Source organism: Gopherus flavomarginatus, chromosome 15, assembly GCF_025201925.1.
Source record: "Gopherus flavomarginatus isolate rGopFla2 chromosome 15, rGopFla2.mat.asm, whole genome shotgun sequence".
In the NCBI taxonomy this organism is placed as follows: Eukaryota; Metazoa; Chordata; order Testudines; family Testudinidae; genus Gopherus; species Gopherus flavomarginatus.
The window spans coordinates 8,457,369-8,479,186 of record NC_066631.1 but is presented as its reverse complement, the minus strand read 5'-3'; the positions used below and the strand labels follow the sequence as shown (position 1 = coordinate 8,479,186).

Genomic DNA, 21,818 nt, shown 5'->3' with positions numbered 1-21,818 from the left:
AGTACCTGAGAGAGTTACATGTCTGAAGGAAGACTAGATTGCACAAAGAAACTTGCTTTATTTGTTGTTTATGTACAAATCTTTATACAAGAGAGACACCTTCAGACAGTACATGATGGCAGAGCTATTGTGATTCTAGAGCTAAGGTTGTGTTCCGTTCTGAAATTCAGCCTCTTTATTTTATTAAAAATAAAACATGTCTGTCCTAATTTTTCATCATATAATCTCTGAGTAAAGATTGAATTGTATGAGAATTTTTTTAAAAAAGAGTTAATTCGTTTCCAGGTTCTAATCAATTAAAAAATGTCTCCCAATAAGATACACATTCTGAGTTTCATAAATTTTCATGACAATTTAGGTTGAAAAAATATGAACAATAGAAAATAAAAATTGTATATATAATAAGAATTTGGGCTCCCTGGCATTATGTAATTATTTTGTCAAATAAAAAGGAAAGTGTGTTCTTAGTCATAAATTAATCCTTATACACCATGGTTAGCTACTGGAGAATTAAATTCATGATGATCGAGTCCTCTATGATGTACCAGTTCTTGGTTCATTGAAGACCGGAAACTCTGTGACACTCTTCAAAGTAACAGCTACTATGTCTGGGATCCTATTATCTGTGAGCTATTCAGCTTAGGTGTACCTGGCCTTCATTAAAGCAATGACCACCAGTGTAGAAGATCTGCATGTTTTTCAAACTGTTCAGCTCGTTCTGGAGTGGAGCTTGTGAGCCAGCTGAATAGTTTCACAAAGAAGAGGAGCTGCAACAAAGTGCATCAGCTTCAACAAATATCAAAGTCTTCATAAAAATGCTCAACTGATTCAGAAGTAGATACTTTTATTTGTGATAGGAGCCGTTGTGTCAGAGATTCTTGCTTAATTTGGTAACTTCATGCATCATAACTGAATACGTATGCACAGTGATTAGCTAATGGAGAACATGAAAAAAAAACCATTTTCTTTAAGCACTGCAAAAAGTTTCATTTTTACAAAACTTCAACCAGTTCTACTTTTTAACACTTTAGGAGAACAGTGAAATACTGCCTGTTGTCACTTGCTCCCAGTAATGTGCACTCCATCCAGAACTGGGGCCTAATACAATAAAAAAGAATGAGTATACTGTTATTATTTTCTAGAGCTATGCAGATGGTAGGGAGGGATGTCTGATCTGTTTATGGTAGTAGGTAGTTTGGAGAAAGGAGTTGCTGGAAGGTTGGCACCCCGGCTGGCATGAATTCATGTTGTGGTGTGTTTTTGTATTGTATGGTAATGGTTCCAGTAGTGAGAAATGTATTTCTCCGTGGAACAGGAGAAGGTATGTGGTATTAAATACCTTCAATTTTCACTCACTCAGTTTTGGGTGAGGCATGTTACTACTCCTGAGGGCATTCTGCACCAAAAAATTAAAAATTTTGCACACAATATTTTAAAATTCTGCAAAATTCTGAATGTTTTATACTCCTGGGGGAATTCATGTCCCCTGCAGATTTCTTTGCTTCCCTGAAGAAAAATGACTTTCTGACAGGGAAGCAAAGGGAAGCTGCATTTATTTATTGACAAATAAAACTAAAATTCAGGATGTTAAAATATAGAGTGCAGATTTTTTAATTTTTTTGGCACTGAATGCCAAAATGCTCAGGAGTAGTTTTATTTGTCAATAAATAAATGCAGAAGCTCTAGCATGGCAATGGGGAGCACAGGCCGTTGGTTGCATGAAGGTAGGAGATCATCTTGCAGCCTCTTCACCCTCTACCCCGGGGACACGGACTCAGTGGTGAGACTGCACCCGACCCTGATGCAGCACAAGGCTTGGGCCTGCCCTAGAAACATCTTGGGGCCCTGCCTCTTTGCATCAGGCACACTAGGTGTTGGGCAGGCAGGATCCAAGTGTGGAGGACTCAGTGTGGGGGAATCCAGGTGTGTGGTGAGAGGATTCTCTGTGGAACAATCTGGGTGTAGGCAGCTCAGTGGGGGGGTCTATATGTGGGGGGCTCTGAATGCACAAAGACTTATTGGGAGTGGGGTTCCAGGTGCAGGGGCAACGGACTCTGCAGGGGCTTCCACTTGAAAGGTGTTGGGGCTCAGCGGAGCGGTCTGGGTGTGGGGGGCTCAGCAGGGGGGTCTGGATTCTGGGGGAGTGGGTCTTGGTGGGGTGGGTGTCTGGGTGCATCTAATTGGGGGGTCAGTGGCATGGGGGTCTGGATGTGGGGACTCGGTGGTGCAGGGGGTGGGGCTTGTCAGGGGGGAGATTTGAGTGCAGGAAGCTCAATAGGGGGTGGTCTTGGGGCAGGAGGCCTGGGGGCAGAGGGCTCCATGTGCAGGGATTTGAGGTTCAATGAGATTGGGTTTGGGTATGGAGGGCTAGAGGGGTTCTGAGTGTATGAAGTGAAGCTTGGTGGGCGTGTCTGCATATGGGACATCTTGATGCTCGGGAATTGGGTGGATGGGGGAGCAGCTCCCCGTACAGTTGACCCTTCCCCTGCAGCTCAGGAGCAATGGGGGCAGGAAGCAGGGGAGCATGCTGAGCTTCCTGCAGCTGGGGGATGTTTCTAGGGGTGGGGTCTGACACAGCCCCAGCCACTTCTTGCTGGGGAAGAGGAAGTCCCGTCTTCTTCTGCGTCCAGCCCAGTCAGGACTAGCAGCTGATGCCAGCTCAGGGTAGGAGCCACTGGCTGGGGTGTCCCCAGCCCTGTGGTGATTTTCCTCTGTCTTGCTTCTCTGGGTTCCTGAAACAATGTATCTGTGCAGCTAGAGAGTGGTGTGGGACTGTTCTTGCAGCTTTCCTTCGCTTTCCTATCAGAAAGTCATTTTTCTGCTGGGAAGCAAAGAAATCTGCAAGGGACATGAATTCTGTGCATGCACAGTGGTGCAGCATTTCCCCAGGAGTAATGTTATATATACAACCTTAACTCACATACAGTATCGTTTTTTTTGTATTAGTATTATTTGTATTAGTATTATTCCCAACAACTTTCTATCATGCTATTATTTTTCTGTGCATGTTAGTCATATTTGTTTTTACTAATTAAGAAATTTTAATTGTGTTTTGGCATAACATCCAGAATAGTCTCACAAGGATGGTTTTAATGAATTATACTTGAATGGTATTTTACTTTGTGGAGTCTTTTCTTAGTCTTTGTCAACAAACTTGGAAAAAAAGAATTATTATTTGTACTTCTGTTTTAAAAATTAACAAAAATCTGTGTTAATTAAAAGGGAACCTCATTTACCACCTTGAACTGTTTCTCTGTGTAACTAAAGCATGGGAGACATATCAATCTATCTTATTTCCAATAGGCTGCATTTGCTGGTGCGTGCAGAATAAGTCACTGCAGTGATTTATCAAAAATAATTTTACTGCAGACACTTCAGAATTTTCAACACACAAAGTTAATTTAATACAGAATAAAATCATTCCATTTTGTTTCTCTTATTGATTGTTGTTGTAGTAATTTTGCAGCATGTGGTTGTGCAGAACATTTTAATTTCTTCCAGAGAGTGACTTGCGAGAAAGTGTTTTTATCATCTGTCATTTAGTTTTTTTTCTTTCGTGTAGTAGACCTAATACTAATTTCATTTTCATAATGCTCTTGAGGTAGTGTTTGCATGCATGCATTCAGCCCTTCAGTTACTATACAATATCTAGTGTTAGTTAGCCAGTACAGAGCCCATTGATTGACAAGATATATAAATAAAACTGAACTAAGAATTTTTTTAATTGCCATTTTGTATTCCATCATTCTGCTTATAATAATTTTAAACATAGAACTGGATTCCGTTCAGACAAGAGCTAGAAAATTCAAATGTAAAACTTTTCATTGCACCTCCCACTAGTTCTGTTTTGTTTGTAGATAACAGCAAATATGATAATATGTAGGATCCTGCACTGTTTTAAGGCAACTTGCAATATCTAGCACAACTTCATTAGTTAACTATGAAGCTAAATTGGATTCTCTAAGTTTTTTAAATCTGACTCCTACTGATATTTTTACATAGTCTGTAACTTTTTGGAATAAGTTAATGTATAAGAAATTGATTTAAAAAGTGTAATGTCATTTGAATTAATTGACAGAACCAGCAAAATAATTTTGTTCAACTGAGACTGTAATGACTCCTCTTGGGACTTTTTTTTCCCCCTCAGAGGTCCTTAAAATACAGTTTATCGATACATTATAACTGCTCTTTCAAGGTCAGCATGAACTATTGTCAGTTTTTTACTCAGAGAGTCTTTAATTTATGGGTCTTTCAAGTGGTAGGATGTAAGGCAGGGGTGAGCATACTACGGCCAATGGGAGCTTTGGGGGAGGTACCCACAGGTGAGGACAGTGCTTGGAGCTCTCTGCCCCACCCACACCCCCCAGGGGCCATAGGGGCATGGTGCTGGTCATTTCCGGAACGGCATGGGGCCAGGGCAGGCAAGGAGCCTGCCTTAGCCCCTCTGAGCATCACTGCCACCTTGGAGCTGCTCTGGGTAAGTGTCACCGGGCCAGAGCCCACACCCTGAACCCCTCTCTGCACCCCAACTCCGTGCCCTGAGCCATCTCCTGCACCCTGCACACCCTCCTGCACACCATCCCTCTGCCCTGAGCCCCTTCCTGCACCCCAACTGCTTGCCCTGAGCCCCTTCTTGCACACCGCACTCTCTTCCGCACCCCAACCTCCTGTCCCAGCCCTACATTCATGGCCCTGCATGCAATTTCCCCACCCCAATGTGGCCCTCAGGCCAAAAAGTTTGCCCACCTTGGATGTAAGGGCTCCTCCTCAGAATGACCATATAGTGCTGCTTTTCTAAAGGATTGTCAGATCAGACACTGTTTCTATAATTTTATATTTCAACTCTTAAAAAATAATCTCTCTAGTCTGAATTTTGTTTGCAGTGTTGTTGTAGAAAATGAAATAAATTTTCTGATTCTATAAAAGGAAAACCTCTAATTTTTTTAAAGGGTATTGCCCAAGTTTTGACCCCATATAGAATTCTTTGGATTCTAAGGATCAGATTTTTAGTCATCATTAAATCCTCTTTGCATCTTGAGGCAGTATGAAGGGGAGCATAACATTTCTTTAATAGCGTCGATAGGGATTCTCTTATAACAGAGGAATTCCTGGCTGGCATAGAGCTGCCATAGCCAGCTTGTGCTCCGGTGATCTCTGGCCACGTGACCCAAGGGACTACTACTAGCGATCAGATCCAGTATTTCCCATACAGTCCATGCTGATCAGCGCTCCACGCTGGGCAAACAGGAAATGAAATTCAAAAGTTCGCGGGGCTTTTCCTGTCTACCTGGCCAGTGCATCCGAGTTCAGATTGCTGTCCGGAGCGGTCACAATGGTGCACTGTGAGATAGTGCCCGGAGGCCAATACCGTCAAATTGCGGCCACACTGACCCTAATCCGACATGGCAATACCGATTTCAGCACTACTCCCCTTGTCGAGGAGGAGTACAGATATCGATATTAAGAGCCCTTTATATTGAAATAAAGGGCTTTGTTGTGTGGACGGGTGCAGGATTAATTCAGTTTAACGCTGCTAAATTCGATATAAACGCGTAGTGTAGACCAAGCCCTAGATATCCAGGCCCTGACACTGGGATATCTGTGACAAACCAGATCTTATGCCTCCAAAGGTACAGTATTCCCTAGTTTACCAGTTTTTCCTTAAATCACCACTCCTATAACACACAGCACTTGTAATAAAATAAAAGCAGGTTTATTTGAGAAGGGAGAAAGATTCCACTAGAAACATGAGTGTGGCGGAAAAAAAATGGTTACAATGCAAAACAAAATCACAAAATGTGAACCTTGCTCTCTCAGTATTAATAGTTTCTTTCCCTATATAATAAAGTAGATCCTGCCCCCCCCACTGCTTGCCAGAGTTCAGTCTGTTGCAGAGCTGGCTGGCTTCACAGGAACCAACATCCAGTTTTTCATAAGAACACTTGCGCCTCAAGATGCCTCCTCCATGAAAGGATTTTTCCCTCCTCTGTGTTATACTGAAAATGAAACAGCCTTTTGTTTCTATTCATGGACAAGGCAGACCCCCTTTCTTACTGTAACGTTCCTTTTTTATCTTTAGGAGGTTTCAAATGTTTGCACTTGTGTCTGATGGTTTTCCATTGAAAGTCTTGGGGTTGACCAAGGCCAAACAAATGAGCTTTGCATTGCATCACCAGTTGAACAGAGTGGGGTGAATGGGTCATCACTCAGACATATTATCCCCTGATGGCTAATTTTTACTCCAAGTACATAAAACATACTTTTGTTATAAATACATTATTCCTTAATTATTACCTGTACATACATCTCGAGATGATTATGAATCTTGACAAGTTATGTGCTTTCTGTAGATATCTCACGTTACTCTTTATGGATAAATATCCTGTAAGATGTGTTCGGTGAAGTGTGTGTGTCTGGTTTGAGATGAGGGTTCTTTGCAAAGAACAGGAGACTCTTTGCTACGGAGTCTCTATGTCAAAATTAGATTCCCCAGTTGCTGCTACGTGATTATACAGCAGTTGTAATTAAGACAGTATTCTTTTTCATCTACCTTTGGCTGAGAAGAAGGGACCACTTTGGCCAGATGTTCCTCTTTCTACTGCAATAGATGCCTTTGTAACCACTAAATTAGATGACTCTGCTGTATTTTGCATAGGGCTATACCTTAAATGTTAAATCATCCTGGAGATTAAAGCAGTTGTACCAGATGGTAGTGTGTGTGTAATTTGATTGAAATTTCTATACCAGTAAAAGCTCTACTGTAGACACAGTTGTACTAGGCTGTGTTTTTGCCACTATAGCTTATTTTGCTCAGGGAACATCTGTACTGGCAAAAATACACTTTTGTCATTGCGCTGGGATTGTAGCTATACCAGCAAAACTTCTCTAGCATAAACCCTGGCTTAAGTGTACAGTTTTTGCCATAAGCATGACAGAAGTACTTCGCAGTCTGTGCTTGTTTAGTTGCCAGGTTAAGTTTTAAGGTGTTGATATAGACCTAATACCTGCCTATTTCTGAAACAGCCTGGCTCCCCATGTCACAGTTCTTGAGCTGCAGTCTCTTTGGTTTAAAAGAGAAGGAACTGTTCTCAGTATGTTCTCCAAGTAGAACCTTAAATATACACTTTTGGCTTATGGGTCATGCAGCTATTCGAAATTAAGTATCTGGGCTGAAACTGCCTCCTTTTGCTTATGTATTATGCTGCCTAAAGTCTCTAACTATTTGCTCAGACACGTACTTTAGATTTTCTGCTATTCTCTGTTTGCCTTGGTTGTTCCTTTGTGCCACGGAAGCTGTGCAGAGTGTTATTTTCATACGGCAGTATTGCATGAGACCATGTTACATAGAATCATAGAGTATTAGGGTTGGAAGAGACCTCAGTTCAACTCCTTGCTCAGAGCAGGACCAACACATGCACTGGAGGGGCAGTATGTTACTCCTGGGGGAATTCTGTGCCAAAAGAAATCCAAAATTCTGTGCCCAAAATTGCAAAATTCTGTGTATTTTATTTGTCAAAATAATGCAGTATAATCACACCAGTTTAATTTATTTTGGTAATTTTTAAAGCTACTATACAGCAAAAAAAATCACAATAACTGTTCAGCATTTCCTAAACACATGAAAATTAAGTTACAAATACTTGGTAACCAATATCCTGCATTTCAGTTATAATCCTGGATTTTCATTAAAATTACATTACTTTTATTTTGGTGTTTGGTGTTCTGCAAAGCAGAATGTCACTTTAAATTGCTCAGACTTTCACACATGAAAGTCATACAGTTTTGCTAATCATTTTCCTGCATTTTTTTTAATGGATAAGTAAAATAGATCCTGAGCTGTAATCTAACCCCATTGTGCCTCTCTGGCACAGGAAAAAAAGCAAGAAAGCACATAGACCTTCCTAGCTGAGGATTCAGTTACTGTCATTTACAAAAAGAACAGGAATACTTGTGGCACCTTAGAGACTAAGAAATTTATTTGAGCATAAGCTTTCGTGGGCTAAAGCCCACTTCATCAGATGTGTGCAGTGGAAAATACAGCTTTAGCCCACGAAAGCTTACGCTCAAATACATTCCTTAGTCTCTAAGGTGCCACAACTACTCCTCATTCTTTTTGCTGATACAGACTAACACGGCTACCACTCTGAAACCTGTCATTTACAAGGCTCCTTTACTGCACTCTGGCAAGGTAAAGGAGCCTTAATTGATTAAGAATGGGAAGAATTAACCAACAATGGGAACATTAGCAGCCTGCTTTCTTAGGCCTGGTCTACAGTGCTGCAACTTTCTCACTCAGGGGGGTGAAAAAAAAACCCCCGAGCTCTGCAAGTTTCAGCGCTGCAATTTGGCAGTGTAGACAGTGCTGGTAGCTACTCCCCTCGTGGAGGTGGGTTTTTTTTATAGTGTTGGGACAGCGCTCTCCCAGCGCTGGTGCTGCGACTACACAACCACGTTAAAGTGCTGCTGTGGCAGCACTTTAACATTGCTAGTAAAGACATGCTCTTAGTTGTTACATTTCTGCTCAGCCTCAGGAATAGTAGAGCCTGCTTCATACAGCCCTTCGCCTCTAAACCCAGGATGCAGCAACAGTGAGTGAGAGGGACAGAGTGTCTGTCTCTCTCTGGGTATGTCTACATCTGCAATTTTGCAGCGCTGATTGTTACAGCTGTGTTAGTACAGCTGTATAGGGCCAGCGCTGCAGAGTGGCCACACTTACAGCAACCAGCGCTGCAAGTGATGTTAGATGTGGCCACGCTGCAGTGCTGTTGGGAGTGGTGCATTGTGGCTATCCCACAGAGCACCTCGTCCCATATTGGCGCTGTGGCTTGTGGGAAGGGGAAGGAAGTGTGATTGTCTTTCCGCTTCCTATTCCTGTTCCAACGCCCAGCGGTGCTTTGTTACACATGCGGAGCAGTGTGGCAGCATTGTGACTGTACAGCGCTTTTTCTGCGAATTTTTTTAAAAATGGATCCTCAGCAACTGATGACCTTATTGATGAATGTTGCCAGCACATCGCGCTTGGCAGTGGAGCTATTCCTTCACCTGCAAAAAGTGAGTGATAGTGAGAGTGACAGTGAGTCAGACGATGATATTGAATTGCCTCACTGTGAAGACAGTACATTGCTTGTGGCAGTAACAGATGTGCTCAGCTCCCTGGACCGGCGCGTTTGGGCTCAGGAAACCAGCACTCAGTGGTGGGATCAAATCGTCCTGCAATCCTGGGATGACGAGCAGTGGCTGCAGAACTTTCGGATGAGAAAAGCCACTTTCATGGCACTGTGTGCTGAGCTCGCCCCTACCCTGCGGCGCAGGGACACGAGATTTAGAGCTGCCCTGCCTGTGGAGAAATGGGTGGCTATTGCAATCTGGAAGCTGGCAACTCCAGACTGCTTCAGATCGGTGGCGAACCAGTTTGGAGTGGGGACGTCTACCGTTGGAATGGTGCTGATACAAGTTTGCAGGGCCATTAATCACACTCTGCTAAGAAGAACCGTGTGTCTTGGGAACGTGCAGGACATTGTAGATGGCTTTGCGGAAATGGGGTTCCCTAACTGTGGAGGAGCAATAGATGGGACTCATATTCCTATTCTGTCACCACCCCACCTGGCATCAGAGTATGTTAATCGCAAGGGTTATTTCTCCGTGGTTCTGCAAGCGCTTGTGGATCACCGTGGGCGTTTCACTGACATTTACTCAGGATGGCCTGGAAAGGTGCACGATGCACGCATATTTCAGAACAGTGCCCTGTTCAGGAGGCTGAGGGCCGGGACTTTTTTCCCAGACCGCAAGATCACAGTAGGGGACGTGGAAATGCCCACTGTGATCCTTGGAGACCCCGCTTACTCCTTAATGCCATGGCTCATGAAACCATATACAGGGAAGCTTGACAGGAGCAAGGACCGGTTCAACTACAAGCTGAGCCGGAGCAGAATGACTGTAGAGTGTGCTTTTGGCCGTTTGAAAGCTCGCTGGAGGTGTCTTTATGGGAAGCTAGATTTGATGGAAAGCAGCATCACCGCTGTTATATCCGTGTGCTGCACCCTCCATAATATTTGTGAAGGGAAGGGTGAAAGATTCAGTGAGGAATGGACCTCCGAGGTTAGACGCCTGGAGAATGAGTTTGCTCAGCCAGAGAGCAGGGCTAATAGGGAGGCCCAGGAAAGGGCTTCAAGGATTAGGGATGCTTTAAGGGAGCAATTTGATGCTGAGAGCCAGCAGTAATGTTTGATGCATTTGATGTGCTTTGCTCTACCTCATTGTGTATTATTTACCACTTCCAGCAGCAATAAAACGTAGTGAAAGAAATAGAAAAAAAAAAACTTTATTCAACATACAGTACAAAACATGCAAGGGGGTAGGGGTGGTTGACAGTACATTTACAGGTTTTACTATGTCCTATTTTGATCAATATTCACTGTCTGTTGCACTTCAGCATTACTATGCTGCAGAATGATGGGGGTGGAGTGAACAGGGTAAGAATTATAGTTATCAGGGCTAGTAGGTGATCTTATAGGTGTTGGGGGCAGCTGGGGATAATAAGGAACTGGCTGCTGGAGAAAGTTGTTTTGTGAATATACAGGGTGACAAGGAAGAGGGCTTTGGGAGGGCTGTGGGTTAGCATGGTACATATTTGTCTGCATGGCTACAAGAGACTCGAAAGACTCAGTTTGGCGAGACAGGAGGCTTATCATCTGCTTTGTTGTTTTTTTGGCAGACAATTCCTTTCTCCTGCTTTCTGTTTGCCTACACAATTCCTTTGTCCTGCTTTCTGTTTGCCTCCATTCATGTACAGTCTTTCTCCACTCCTGTACACTGCTTCTCCATTCCTCTGTCTTCCTACTTTCCCTGTTGTAGTCGCTCAGAACAGACTTGATCAATTCCTCTTTTGATTTCCTAGGATTGCGTCTCAAGTTCTGCAACCTACGTGAGGGTGGTGATACAGCTGCAGTAGTCAAGGTCCCTAGAAAACAGAGATAGAAACATGTAATACAGAGAGGCATCATTGTTTATTATCAAATTTTGAAGGACTTTTGAGACTTTAGGTAGCATCCTTCTCACATACCTCACATAACACAGAGAGGGCAAGCAAGCTAAGTCATGGCGAGCAATGGGGTGAGTGTTTTTAGCAAAAATTACCCCTTGGGAGTGGGAATTGACCACTGGGTCACTGGGGTTTATCAGCAGTGGGTACAGGGGGTAGCTGGTGTCCTGAAGAAGGGACAGTAGTGAACAGGAAGGTGGTGAGCTAGGTGCTTGGGGGGTTGGGGATTTTTTTGGTCCGCTTTCAACCCGTCCTGATACTGGGGGGGGGGGGGGGTGGAAATGCGGTGCTGGATGCCTGCACACCGCGTGGCTGGATGCCTGCTTGGGGGGGTGGGGCGGGGAACACCAGAGCAAACCGCGGGGAAGGATACCTGCTTGGAGGGGGGTTCGGGGGACACCAGAGCAAACCGCGGGGCTGGATACCTGCTTGGAGGGTGGCTGGGGAACACGGCAGCACACCGCGGGGCTGGATGCCTGCTTCGGGGGGGGGGGGGAACCAGAGCAAACTGCGGGGAAGGATACCTGCTTGGAGAGGGGGTTCGGGGGACACCAGAGCAAACCGCGGGGAAGGATACCTGCTTGGAGGGGGGGTGGGGAACACGGCAGCACACCGCGGGGCTGGATGCCTGCTTGGAGGGGGGGTGGGGAACACGGCAGCACACCGCGGGGCTGGATGCCTGCTTGGAGGGGGGGGTGGGGAAAACCAGAGCAAACCACGGGGAAGGATACCTGCTTGGAGAGGGGGTTCGGGGGACACCAGAGCAAACCGCGGGGAAGGATACCTGCTTGGAGGGTGGCTGGGGAACACGGCAGCACACCGCGGGGCTGGATGCCTGCTTGGAGGGGGGGTGGGGAACACGGCAGCACACCGCGGGGCTGGATGCCTGCTTGGAGGGGTGGTGGGGAACACCAGAGCACACCGCGTGGCTGCCTCCGTGCTGGGAGGGTGGCTGGTAAACAGGGCAGCAAACCGCGGGGCTGGATGCCTGCTTGGAGGGGGGCTGGGGAACACGGCAGCACAGCGCAGTGCTGGATGCCTGCTTGGAGGGGGGGTGGGGAACACGGCAGCACACCGCGGGGCTGGATGCCTGCTTGGAGGGGGGGTGGGGAACACCAGAGCAAACCGCGGGGAAGGATACCTGCTTGGAGAGGGGGTTCGAGGGACACCAGAGCAAACCGCGGGGCTGGATGTCTGCTTGGAGGGTGGCTGGGGAACACGGCAGCACACCGCGGGGCTGGATGCCTGCTTGGAGGGGGGGTGGGGAAAACCAGAGCAAACCGCGGGGAAGGATACCTGCTTGGAGAGGGGGTTCGGGGGACACCAGAGCAAACCGTGGGGAAGGATAGATCAAATCAATGGGCTATTCCACGTTTAGGCATGCATGCAGGCAGCCATAACCAAAATCTTCCTCTCCCAAAACATTGAAATCTACTTACCACGAGCACGATCCTCAGCTTCCTCCTCACCGTCAGCTTCCAGCTGCTGCGACTGGCTAGCCTCCTCCGGGCTGGAGAAGAGATCCTGGCTCCATGTGTCCTGGGACTCCGGGGTGTCTCCCTCCACGCCAGTAGCCTCACTGTCTCCGTCCTCTACACCATCCCCCACTTCTCCCTGCTCTGAACTCTCCATCGTGGTCCTAGGATTCGCAGTGGGGTCACACCCAAGTATGGCATCCAGCTCCTTGTAAAACCTGCAGGTTGTGGGGGCAGCTCCTGAGCGGCGATTTCCCTCACGGGCTTTGCAGTACGCACTCATCAGCTACTTAATTTTTACTCTGCACTGCAAGGCGTCCCGTTCATGGCCCCTTCTCATCAAGGACTGCGATATCTGACCATACGTATCATAATTTCTCCTTCTGGAGCGCAGCTGTGTTTGCACAGCCTCTTCTCCCCACACACTAATGAGGTCCTGCAGCTCTGCATTGGTCCATGCTGGGGCTCGTTTGGTGCATGGAGGCATGGTCGCTGAGTGATTGATAGATTAATTGCACTCCACACCTGGCTGAGCAAGCAGGAAGGGGATTTTTAAATTTCCCGGGGCATTTAAAGGAGGGGTCAGGTGAGCACAGGGCAGTGGAGTTTGCTTGATTACCAGAGAGGCTTCCTCAGGTATGCTGGGATACCTGCTTATTCCACGGAGGTCAACAAAAACGCTGGTGAGTGTCTACACCTGATGACCAGCGCTGGTGATCCAGCGCTGGATCCTCTACACCTGAGGTTCGACCGGGTGTACGGCCAGCGCTGCAAACAGGGAGTTGCAGCGCTGGTAATGCCCTGCAGGTGTGTACACCTCCTAAGTTGCAGCACTGTAACCCCCTCACCAGCGCTGCAACTTTGTGGTGTAGACAAGGCCTCTCTCTTTCTCTCTTTCGCACAGAAGCATTGGCCCAGCCCCATATCTGTAACATCTCTCCAGGGAGGCAGAGAGGCACGCCCAGCCTCCCTCCTCGCAATGATCTGCTCCCTGCTGCCCGCTGCTCCCAGCAGATGCTCCCGGGCTTCTGGGAAAGGGATGTGTGTTCCCCACAGATTTCTTGGCTCCTCCATTTTGCTGTGGGGAAGCCAAGAAATCTGCAGAAGATATTAATTCTATGCCCCCGCAGGGCCACAGAATTCCTCCAGGAGTAGTGTGTACTTTGGGTACTCTTTAGCCACTGTTGTAGAAGAAAATTAGTGAAAAATGTAAAGTGAAGGAGAGTATAAGACCAGATCTTCCATCTAGCGAATAAAAGCTGGGTTAGATATGGAGTGAATTGGGGAAGCCCATCTGCTTCTTGCTTCGAGGTTGGGTGGGTCATATTTGTTCTTTCAACTTCTCTTGTCCTTAAGCCTTCTCCATACTATAGTTTAAACTCTGCTAGCAACAGATGTGTTTAGACAAATCTCTTCTGAAAAGGCATAACCATTTTTCAGATCTCAGCTGGAAAGATATGTTTTCTTCCTTTAAAAATAAATATTGGTAGCAGATTTCTATCACGTTTCCTTTGGCCAGTGTGTCCAGGCACTTTGTTTTAAACCCATGCAAACCATGTTTGAACAGCATAATAAAACTGCATAGACTCCCAGCAGGTCCGGTTCCAGGCACCAGCAGAGGAAGCACGTGCCTGGGGCGGCATTCTGTCCATTATTGGGGCGGCACAGTCCGAGCGGCTTTTTTTTGCTTCCGCAGTTCGGATGGCCATCTGAGCGGCTTTTTTTTGCTTGAGGCAGCAAAAATGGTAGAGCCAGCCCTGACTCCTAGGGACATGGTGATAAATTAGCAGGGTTCTGAGGAGGAGGAAGAAGAAAACTTATAGATGCCAGTAAGAAAAACTGTGCTAATAAGAAACAATTGTTACTGGCATGATTTCAACTGTACTGTACATGATCCCTTTGGGTACGTCCACACTGCAAAAAACCAACCAAACAAAACCTGAAGCAGCAACTCTCAGAGCCTGGGTCAACAGACTCGGCCTTGTGCTACGGGGTAAAAATAGCAGTGAAGATGTTCCTGCTTGGGCTCTGAGACCCACCCCTTTTGCTGCGTTTCATACTTTCTTCTAATCTGTTCCGTAAGCCCTCCCAACCTTCTAATTCAGAGGTCCCTAGACTGTGGGGCGTGACCCCCTAGGAGGGCATGAGGAACATTCAAGGGGATATGGCTGGGGTCTGGGCCAGCCCCTATGGGGGTGGGGAGGGAGTGCCACCTAGCTCCACTCCTAGCCCTGGCTCAGGGCCCTGGCTGCCATCCCTGTGCTGGGGCTCTGTACCTAGACGCCTAACTGCCAGCTTCAGACCCGCCCCCAACTGTGGCCCCAGCCTCGACCCCCTTATCCCTGTCTGCATCCCCCCATCCCGGAGCCACAGCCCTGCTCTTGTCCCAGCTTGGGCGGGGGTGGCAGGGAGTACAGGGGTCGAGGAGAGGGGGTGAGGTCAGAAGTTTGGGGACCACTATTCTAATTTGTTAGAGAGTGCTGCATGCTTCCTGCATTGAGCTTTTAGAGCCATAGTCTGTGGAGTCTGTAGGGAGATAGTGTGCATCTGTTGTGAGCAGAGAAAAACAGGTAATTCAGGGAACTGCTCTCAGTTTAGTGAGCTAGGAAAATTCCTGAAGAAACCTGCCATTGTGGAAAGAAAGAGTATCTTGTTGAGAGAGACCCATTGTTTCGGCCATGTACATTGCTCAAAACAGTATTATATTGTTAGAAATGTAAATATTGCTAGCAACTAACAATATTGAATAGTAGACAGTATAATTTGCTTTAAATTCATGAGTGATATGTCATCATAAGTTTCAAAACCATAATTCATAATAACATGAGTCGTGAAGGAAAACAGATGCATTAGTAAATTAATTTCATCACTGTTTATTTGTATTCCATTAGTTTTCACACTGTGATATGCACATTCTAAACATGTGGGAAGAAACAGTCCCTACCCTGAAGAGTTTACAGTTTAATGAGAGATATAGGGGGGAGGGATAGCTCAGAGGTTTGAGCATTGACCTACTAAACCCAGGGTTGTGAGTTCAATCCTTGAGGGGGTCACTTAAGGATCTGGGGCAAAAATCAGTACTTGGTCCTGCTAGTGAAGGCAGGGGGCTGGACTCAGTGACCTTTCAAGGTTCCTTCCAGTTCTAGGAGATTGGTATATCTCCAATTATTTACTTTTTTTTTTTTTTTTTAATGTAAAAGGATGTAGGGGAGGGATATAATCATATAACTTCTTTTTGTAAATATCAGCTATCTTTGACTCTGACTTTCTATGAACTTAGTCATTTTTCACTGACTAATTCTTATAAGCATTATGGTACAAGAGAGGCTTGAAGTAGAGCATGGTGGATCAGTTCAGGTAGTGTAGAAGCAAGTGCAAAGACTGTGTAGGAGAAGTAGTTAAATACAAAATCAAGACTGGCATTACTGATGGCACAAAGGAGGTGGATTGTGATATGTAGAGACCAAAGGAGGTAAATTGGAAGGGGCAGAGTTGTGGAGAGCTTTGAAGGTGAATGCTAAGAACTTGAATTTAATTTAATGTCTTAAGAATTTACTGAATTAACATTTAAATTGTAATAAGTAATTTGATGTTTTAATTATTTTGTAGATGCCTGATGGATAAAAACTTCATAAGGATTGGAAAATGGTTCATCAGGCCTTATGAGAAGGATGAGAAGCCTGTTAACAAAAGGTAAGGAAATGCCTTTTAGCAAGTACTATGAGGTCTCTGGAATAATGTCAGTGTTATTGTTCAAGTTCTGATAGTGTGCTCGTTTTCTTTAGGTTGTGGTTCCTTCCCTCTGCTCTGCCTGCAATCTCTTTTTTTGGTAAAAGAAGCTTTTTTCTTTCAAGTAGCTGCAGTAATGCATGGCGATATTTCAGTAGATGTTGTTGAGATCATGTTAGTTTTGCTAATTTGGGCTGGAAAGTGATGTTTATATAATCTTTCATTTCCACAGATTTTCTCTGGCTTTGAACTGTGTCTGTATTTTGGTGCCTGTTAGAAAGTAGATTTTAGATAGCCATGAACAGGTATTGTTTCCAAAGATTTACTCTAATCCCAAAATTACAGTGGTGTGAAAGAAGGTATAGATTTTTAAGTGTATCTGCTTTGAAGAATTGTAGCTTTTGTAACTACTTCAAGATTTGATTTCCACATGATTTACATGCAAAAGCCACTTGGCGAGGCTTTACCAGACCTATAGGATTAATTTGTTGCACATGATATATTTGTTTTGTTAGTTTGTTTGAGGTATTTTACCCTCTTACAGTATTGCTTTCCAACCAGTGATCTTTTACATTCTGATCACAGCTTATTATTGCAGCTGGTTGTTTTTGCAAAGGACAGTATATTAACAAGATAGCTAAAACAATAGTGTTTTGTACCATCTTGTAAGATTAGCACAATAATTAAAGATGTATTTATCTACTTTCCTAAAATGAAACCATTTTGTTCTGGCTTGTGAATTTCTCTCTGAACAGAGAGAAGCACAGTATTAGCATTATTTGTTATTTAGTGGGTTAACGTATGAGCATTTCACCTCTGGAGAACCAAATTTAAAATTCTCACTTAGTACATAAATGAAATGTACTTGACAGTCTCATACTATTTCCTGGTGAGCATTGATCCACATCACTAAAGCATCTGGCATAGCTAGCAGTCTCTGACCCAAACTGAATCAGAATTAGAATGGAAAGTGTTATAAATCAGGATCGAGGTGCTCTGGCACTCTGAGTGGGGTGTCAGTGGCATGAAGCCTATTAACTCTTAATTACCTATATGTCAATGTTAGGAGTCTGGGTGACAAGAGGAATCCGAGGGTTCGCTCTTCCCCTTTTCCCCTCTCGATGCTTCCTAAACAGGTTATAACCATTTATTTTAACATTCCAATCAATGGTTATAACCTGTTTAAGAATAATTGAGAGGGAAAAAGGGAAGGGGGAATGGCACTCTATGTCAAAATGACATTACTTGTTTCTGAGTCACTGAGAACTTGGAGGAAAATGAATCTTTAGTTCTGAGAAAAGAGGACTTATGAGGATAACAGTCTTCAGATATGTTAAGGGCTGTTATAAAGAGAACTGTGATCAATTGTTTAGATTAGGAGATTTAGGTTAGATATTAGGAAAAAGCTTTCTAACTCTAAGGGTAGATAAGTTCGGGAATAGGCTTCCAAAGGAGGTTGTGGAATCCCTGTTGTAGGTTTTTAAGAACTGTTAGAATAAACAACTGTCAGAGATTGTCAGGGTTTAAGTTTAGGTTTGTACAGGGAGGCTAGACTTGGTGGCTTCTCGAAGTCCTTTCCAGCCCTGCATATAAATGGTTCTATAAAAAAGCTAATGCTGTGCCAATATTTTAGAAGGGTAAATGGGACGACATGGGTAATTATAGGCCTGTCACTCTGACGTCGATCCTGGGTAAGATAATGGAGTGGCTGATGTGGGACTCAATTAATAAAGACTTAAAGGACGGTAATATAATTAATGCCAATCAACATGAGTTTCTGGAAATAGATCCTGTCAAACCAACTTGATATCTTTCTTTGATGAGATTACAGATTTGGTTGATAAAGGTAATAGTGTTGATTTAACATGCCGTATATACTCGATCATAAGTCAGTTCGTTTATAAAGCGACCCTCCCCCACCACCAAGATTGATAAGTAAAAATGGAAAATTTTTATGACCCATTCATAAGCAGACCCTATAATTCAGGAGTCAGCAAACTTTGGCTCCTGGGCCAAGAGGATAAGCCGCTGGTAGGCCAAGATGGTTTCTTTACCTCGAGAGTCTGCAGGCACAGAGGTAAACCTAAGTAAACAAAGTGTCTCGGCGTGCCAGCTGCTTACCCTGATGGTTCGAGACAGCAACTGGTGGGGAAATTTTTTGGCGGGGAGAAGCTGGGTGTCAGGGGAGTAATCCCTGTGACCACCCTCCACATGACCCCACCCCTAGCCCGGGACCCCCACACTCTCCCCATCCCATCCCTTCCCACCTTATCTGGGGAGGGACAGGGGGAGGATGCCTCTGGCATGGCTGGAGCTGCTCTGGCAGGCTGGGCAGTACGTCCGCAGCCTGCTCTAGCGGGCCAGACTGGGTTGCGTGGCTGCAGCATGTGCCAGCGGACTGGGCCGGGAGGCATGGCCGCAGTGTGCTCCGGCATCCGGGCTGCACAGCGACAGCCTGCTCTGGGGGGCGGGGCCGAGCAGCATGTGTGCAGCCTGCCAGCCCTGGAGTTGCAGCTACTTCAGAGGCTGGGGGGAGAGCAGTGTGGTCAGAAGTAGAGAGACTTGGGCCCTGTCTCTTCCCTTCTGGTTGTGCTGCCTCTCCTTGTTCCCTCTGTTGTGGAGAGGGGCTGTATCCCACCTCTCCCTCTCTATACCCTTTCATAAGCCAACCCCCTTCTCTGGTGCGTCCCTTTTTTACTTTAAAAAAAAAATTGGCTTATGAATGAGTAATAGTACTTAGCCTTCAGTAAGGCATTTGACTTGGTACCACATAACATTTTGATTAAAAAACTAGAATGGTATAAAATTAACATAGCACACATTAAATGGATTAAAAGCTGTATGATTGTTTGGTCTCAAAATTTAATTGTAAATGGGGAATCATTATTGAGGGGTGTGTTTCTAGTGAGGTCTTGGAGGGATTGGTTCTTGCCCCTATACTATTTATTATTTTTCTGAATGACCTATGTCATAAACAGATAGTTAAGGGTTAATAGAACAGGAGTACTTCATGTCTCTTTTGACTGTAAAGGGTTAACAAGTTCAGTGAGCCTGGCTGTCACCTGACCAGAGGACCAATCAGGGGACAGGATACTTTCAAATCTTGAGGGAGGGAAGTCTTTGTGTGTGCCGTTTAGTTTTTGGTGGTTGTTCTCTCTGGGTTCTGAGAGTGACCAGACGTGCAACCAGGTTTCTCTCCAATCTCTTTGATACAGTCTCTTATATGTCCAGAATAGTGAGTACTAGGTAGATAAGGCGAGTTAGGCTTATGTTTGTTTTCTTTATTTGCAAATATGTATTTGACTGGAAGGAGTTCAAATTTGTATTTGGCTGAAAGAATTTTACTTTGTACTTGTATACTTAGGCTGGGAGGGTATTCCCAGTGTCTATAGCTGAAAGACCCTGTAACATATTCCATCTTAAATTTGCAAAGATAATTTTTACTGTTTTGTTCTTTCTTTAATTAAAAGCTTTTCTTGTTTAAGAACCTGATTGTTTTTTTATTCTGGTGAGACCCCAGGGGACTGGGTCTGGATCCACCAGGGAATTGGTGAGGAGAAAGGAGGGAAGTGGGGGAGAGAGGTTATTTTCTCTCTATGTTAGGATTACTTTCTCTCTCAGGGAGAGTCTGGGAGGGGGAGAGAGAAGGAAGGGGGAAGGTGGATTTTCCTCTCTGTTTCAAGATTCAAGGAGTTTGAATCACAGTAATCTTCCAGGGTAACCCAGGGAGGGGAAGCCTGGGAGAGGCAACAGTGAGGGAAAGGGTTTACTTTCCTTGTGTTAAGATCCAGAGGGACTGGGTCTTGGGGGTCCCCGGGCAAGGTTTTGTGGGGACCAGAGTGTACCAGGCACTGGAATTCCTGGTTGGTGGCAGCGCCACAAGTACTAAGCTGGTAATTAAGCTTAGAGGAATTCATGCTGGTACCCCATCTTTTGGACGCTAAGGTTCAGAGTGGGGAATTATACCATGACAACCTAGAAGAAAATATAAAATAATCACTGATAAAGTCTGCAGATAACACAAAAATTGAGGGGACTATTAAATAATAAAGAGGCCGGGTCATTAATTCATAGTGATCTGGATCACTTAGTAAACTGTGCAAGCAAATAATATGCCTTTGAAAATGATTACATGTAAATATATATGTCTAGGAACAAATAATGTAGGCCAAGGGTCAGATTATCGCTCCACAGGACTCTTTAATCTGTCAGAGAAAGGTATATGGGAAACCAGTAACTGGAAGTTGAGGCTTGACAAATTCAGACTGGAAATGAGGCACCAGTTTTAAACAGTGAGAGTAATTGATGATTGGAACGATTTACCAAGGGTTGTGCTGGATTCTCCATCACTGGCAATTTTTAAATCAAGACTGGATGTTTTTCTCAATGATACCCTAGGAATTATTTTGGGGAGGATCTGTGGCCTGTATTATTGAGGAGGTCAGACTTGATGATCACAATGGTCCTTTCTGGACTGGGAATCTATGAACCTATCCTATGGTTAGCTGTTGTCAGTACTGTTAGTCTTATACGTGTATATAACATTCATGCACTATTACAGTAAGTAAATCAATGTGTGTATATGTATGTATTTACATACTATGCACACAATTATACACGTACATATAGAAATATGCATACTTTCAAACTCTGGAGCATGTCACAGGAAAAATAATATGAACTGAAATTATGTTGAATTATTATTTTTTAGTATTGGTATGATGCCAACATTTTACTGACAACTTTATAGACAGGTGTGAAGATTAGGTCCCTGCCCAGAAGAAATGAATGATCGTTATTGTGATAAATATTTGCACATAAATATACAAGTAAGTTGTTAAAATCAGTCTTTATAAATGTACAGATATTTTTGGACAGTTGTTTTATGTCAATATGCCACCTTTAATTATACAGGGTCCCTGGCAGATTCTGGCCCTTCAGTACTGCATATATTATGTCTAGAAGAAAAGAGTTTTCTTCCTCCTGAATAAATTAATTGATTGCCAATTAACTCAAGTGAAGTTAAGCATTTGGCTAGTGTGGATACTCCTGTTTGTTCCAGGCTACAAACTTTTGTAAAATATTCTATCTTAGATAAATGAATGGAGTGCATCTGAGGGAGGGAGGGAGCCAGCTGGCAGGGTCCAGTCATTTCAGCAGAGCAACACCATAGACCATGTCTTCACAAGGAAAAAGATGTGTTTTTAACATGTATTAGCTAGCATGTGTTGTCTACACTAGAATTTTAATATATGTTAGTTAAGGCAAGTTGTAGTTTTAATGTGTGTTAGTGGGTCAGTGTAGAGTTTAGGGCAGGGAGGAGCTAATGCATGTTAAAAACACACTTTTTTTCCTTGTGAAGACAAGGCCATAGAATGCAGCCAGGGAGGAGATCAGCTGATGCAGGTGTAGCCCCAAGGAGAAAGGAGAAAGTACTCTGAGGACTGCACATGCTTTTTCAGTTCTCTTTGGGGCAGAATCAGGGAAGTCCAAAGAGTCCTAGCAATGTCAAGGTATGTCCACAATACAGTGACACAGCTACGTCATTGCAGCTGTGCCACTGTAGTGTAGAT

The 21,818-nt window shown here is 44.6% G+C and overlaps 2 protein-coding genes across 4 annotated transcripts in view; one reads left to right on the top strand and one right to left on the bottom strand.

The window, feature by feature from the left end:
* Window positions 1-21,818, top strand: part of MED13L (mediator complex subunit 13L) — a 389,999-nt gene that overhangs the window by 187,646 nt on the left and 180,535 nt on the right. For all 3 annotated transcript variants that reach the window (XM_050924289.1, XM_050924288.1, XM_050924287.1), the window contains one exon: window positions 16,126-16,209. In XM_050924289.1, coding sequence (XP_050780246.1) covers window positions 16,133-16,209 — 77 coding nt within the window. In that variant the 5' untranslated portion in view covers window positions 16,126-16,132. The remainder of the gene's footprint in view (window positions 1-16,125; window positions 16,210-21,818) is intronic.
* Window positions 10,306-13,330, bottom strand: LOC127034911 (uncharacterized). The gene is made up of 3 exons (XM_050924294.1): window positions 12,481-13,330; window positions 10,777-10,960; window positions 10,306-10,743 (listed from the first exon to the last, which is right to left on the bottom strand). The coding sequence occupies exons 1-3, from the start codon at window positions 12,797-12,799 to the stop codon at window positions 10,389-10,391; spliced, it is 858 nt and encodes a 285-aa protein (XP_050780251.1). The 5' UTR covers window positions 12,800-13,330; the 3' UTR covers window positions 10,306-10,388.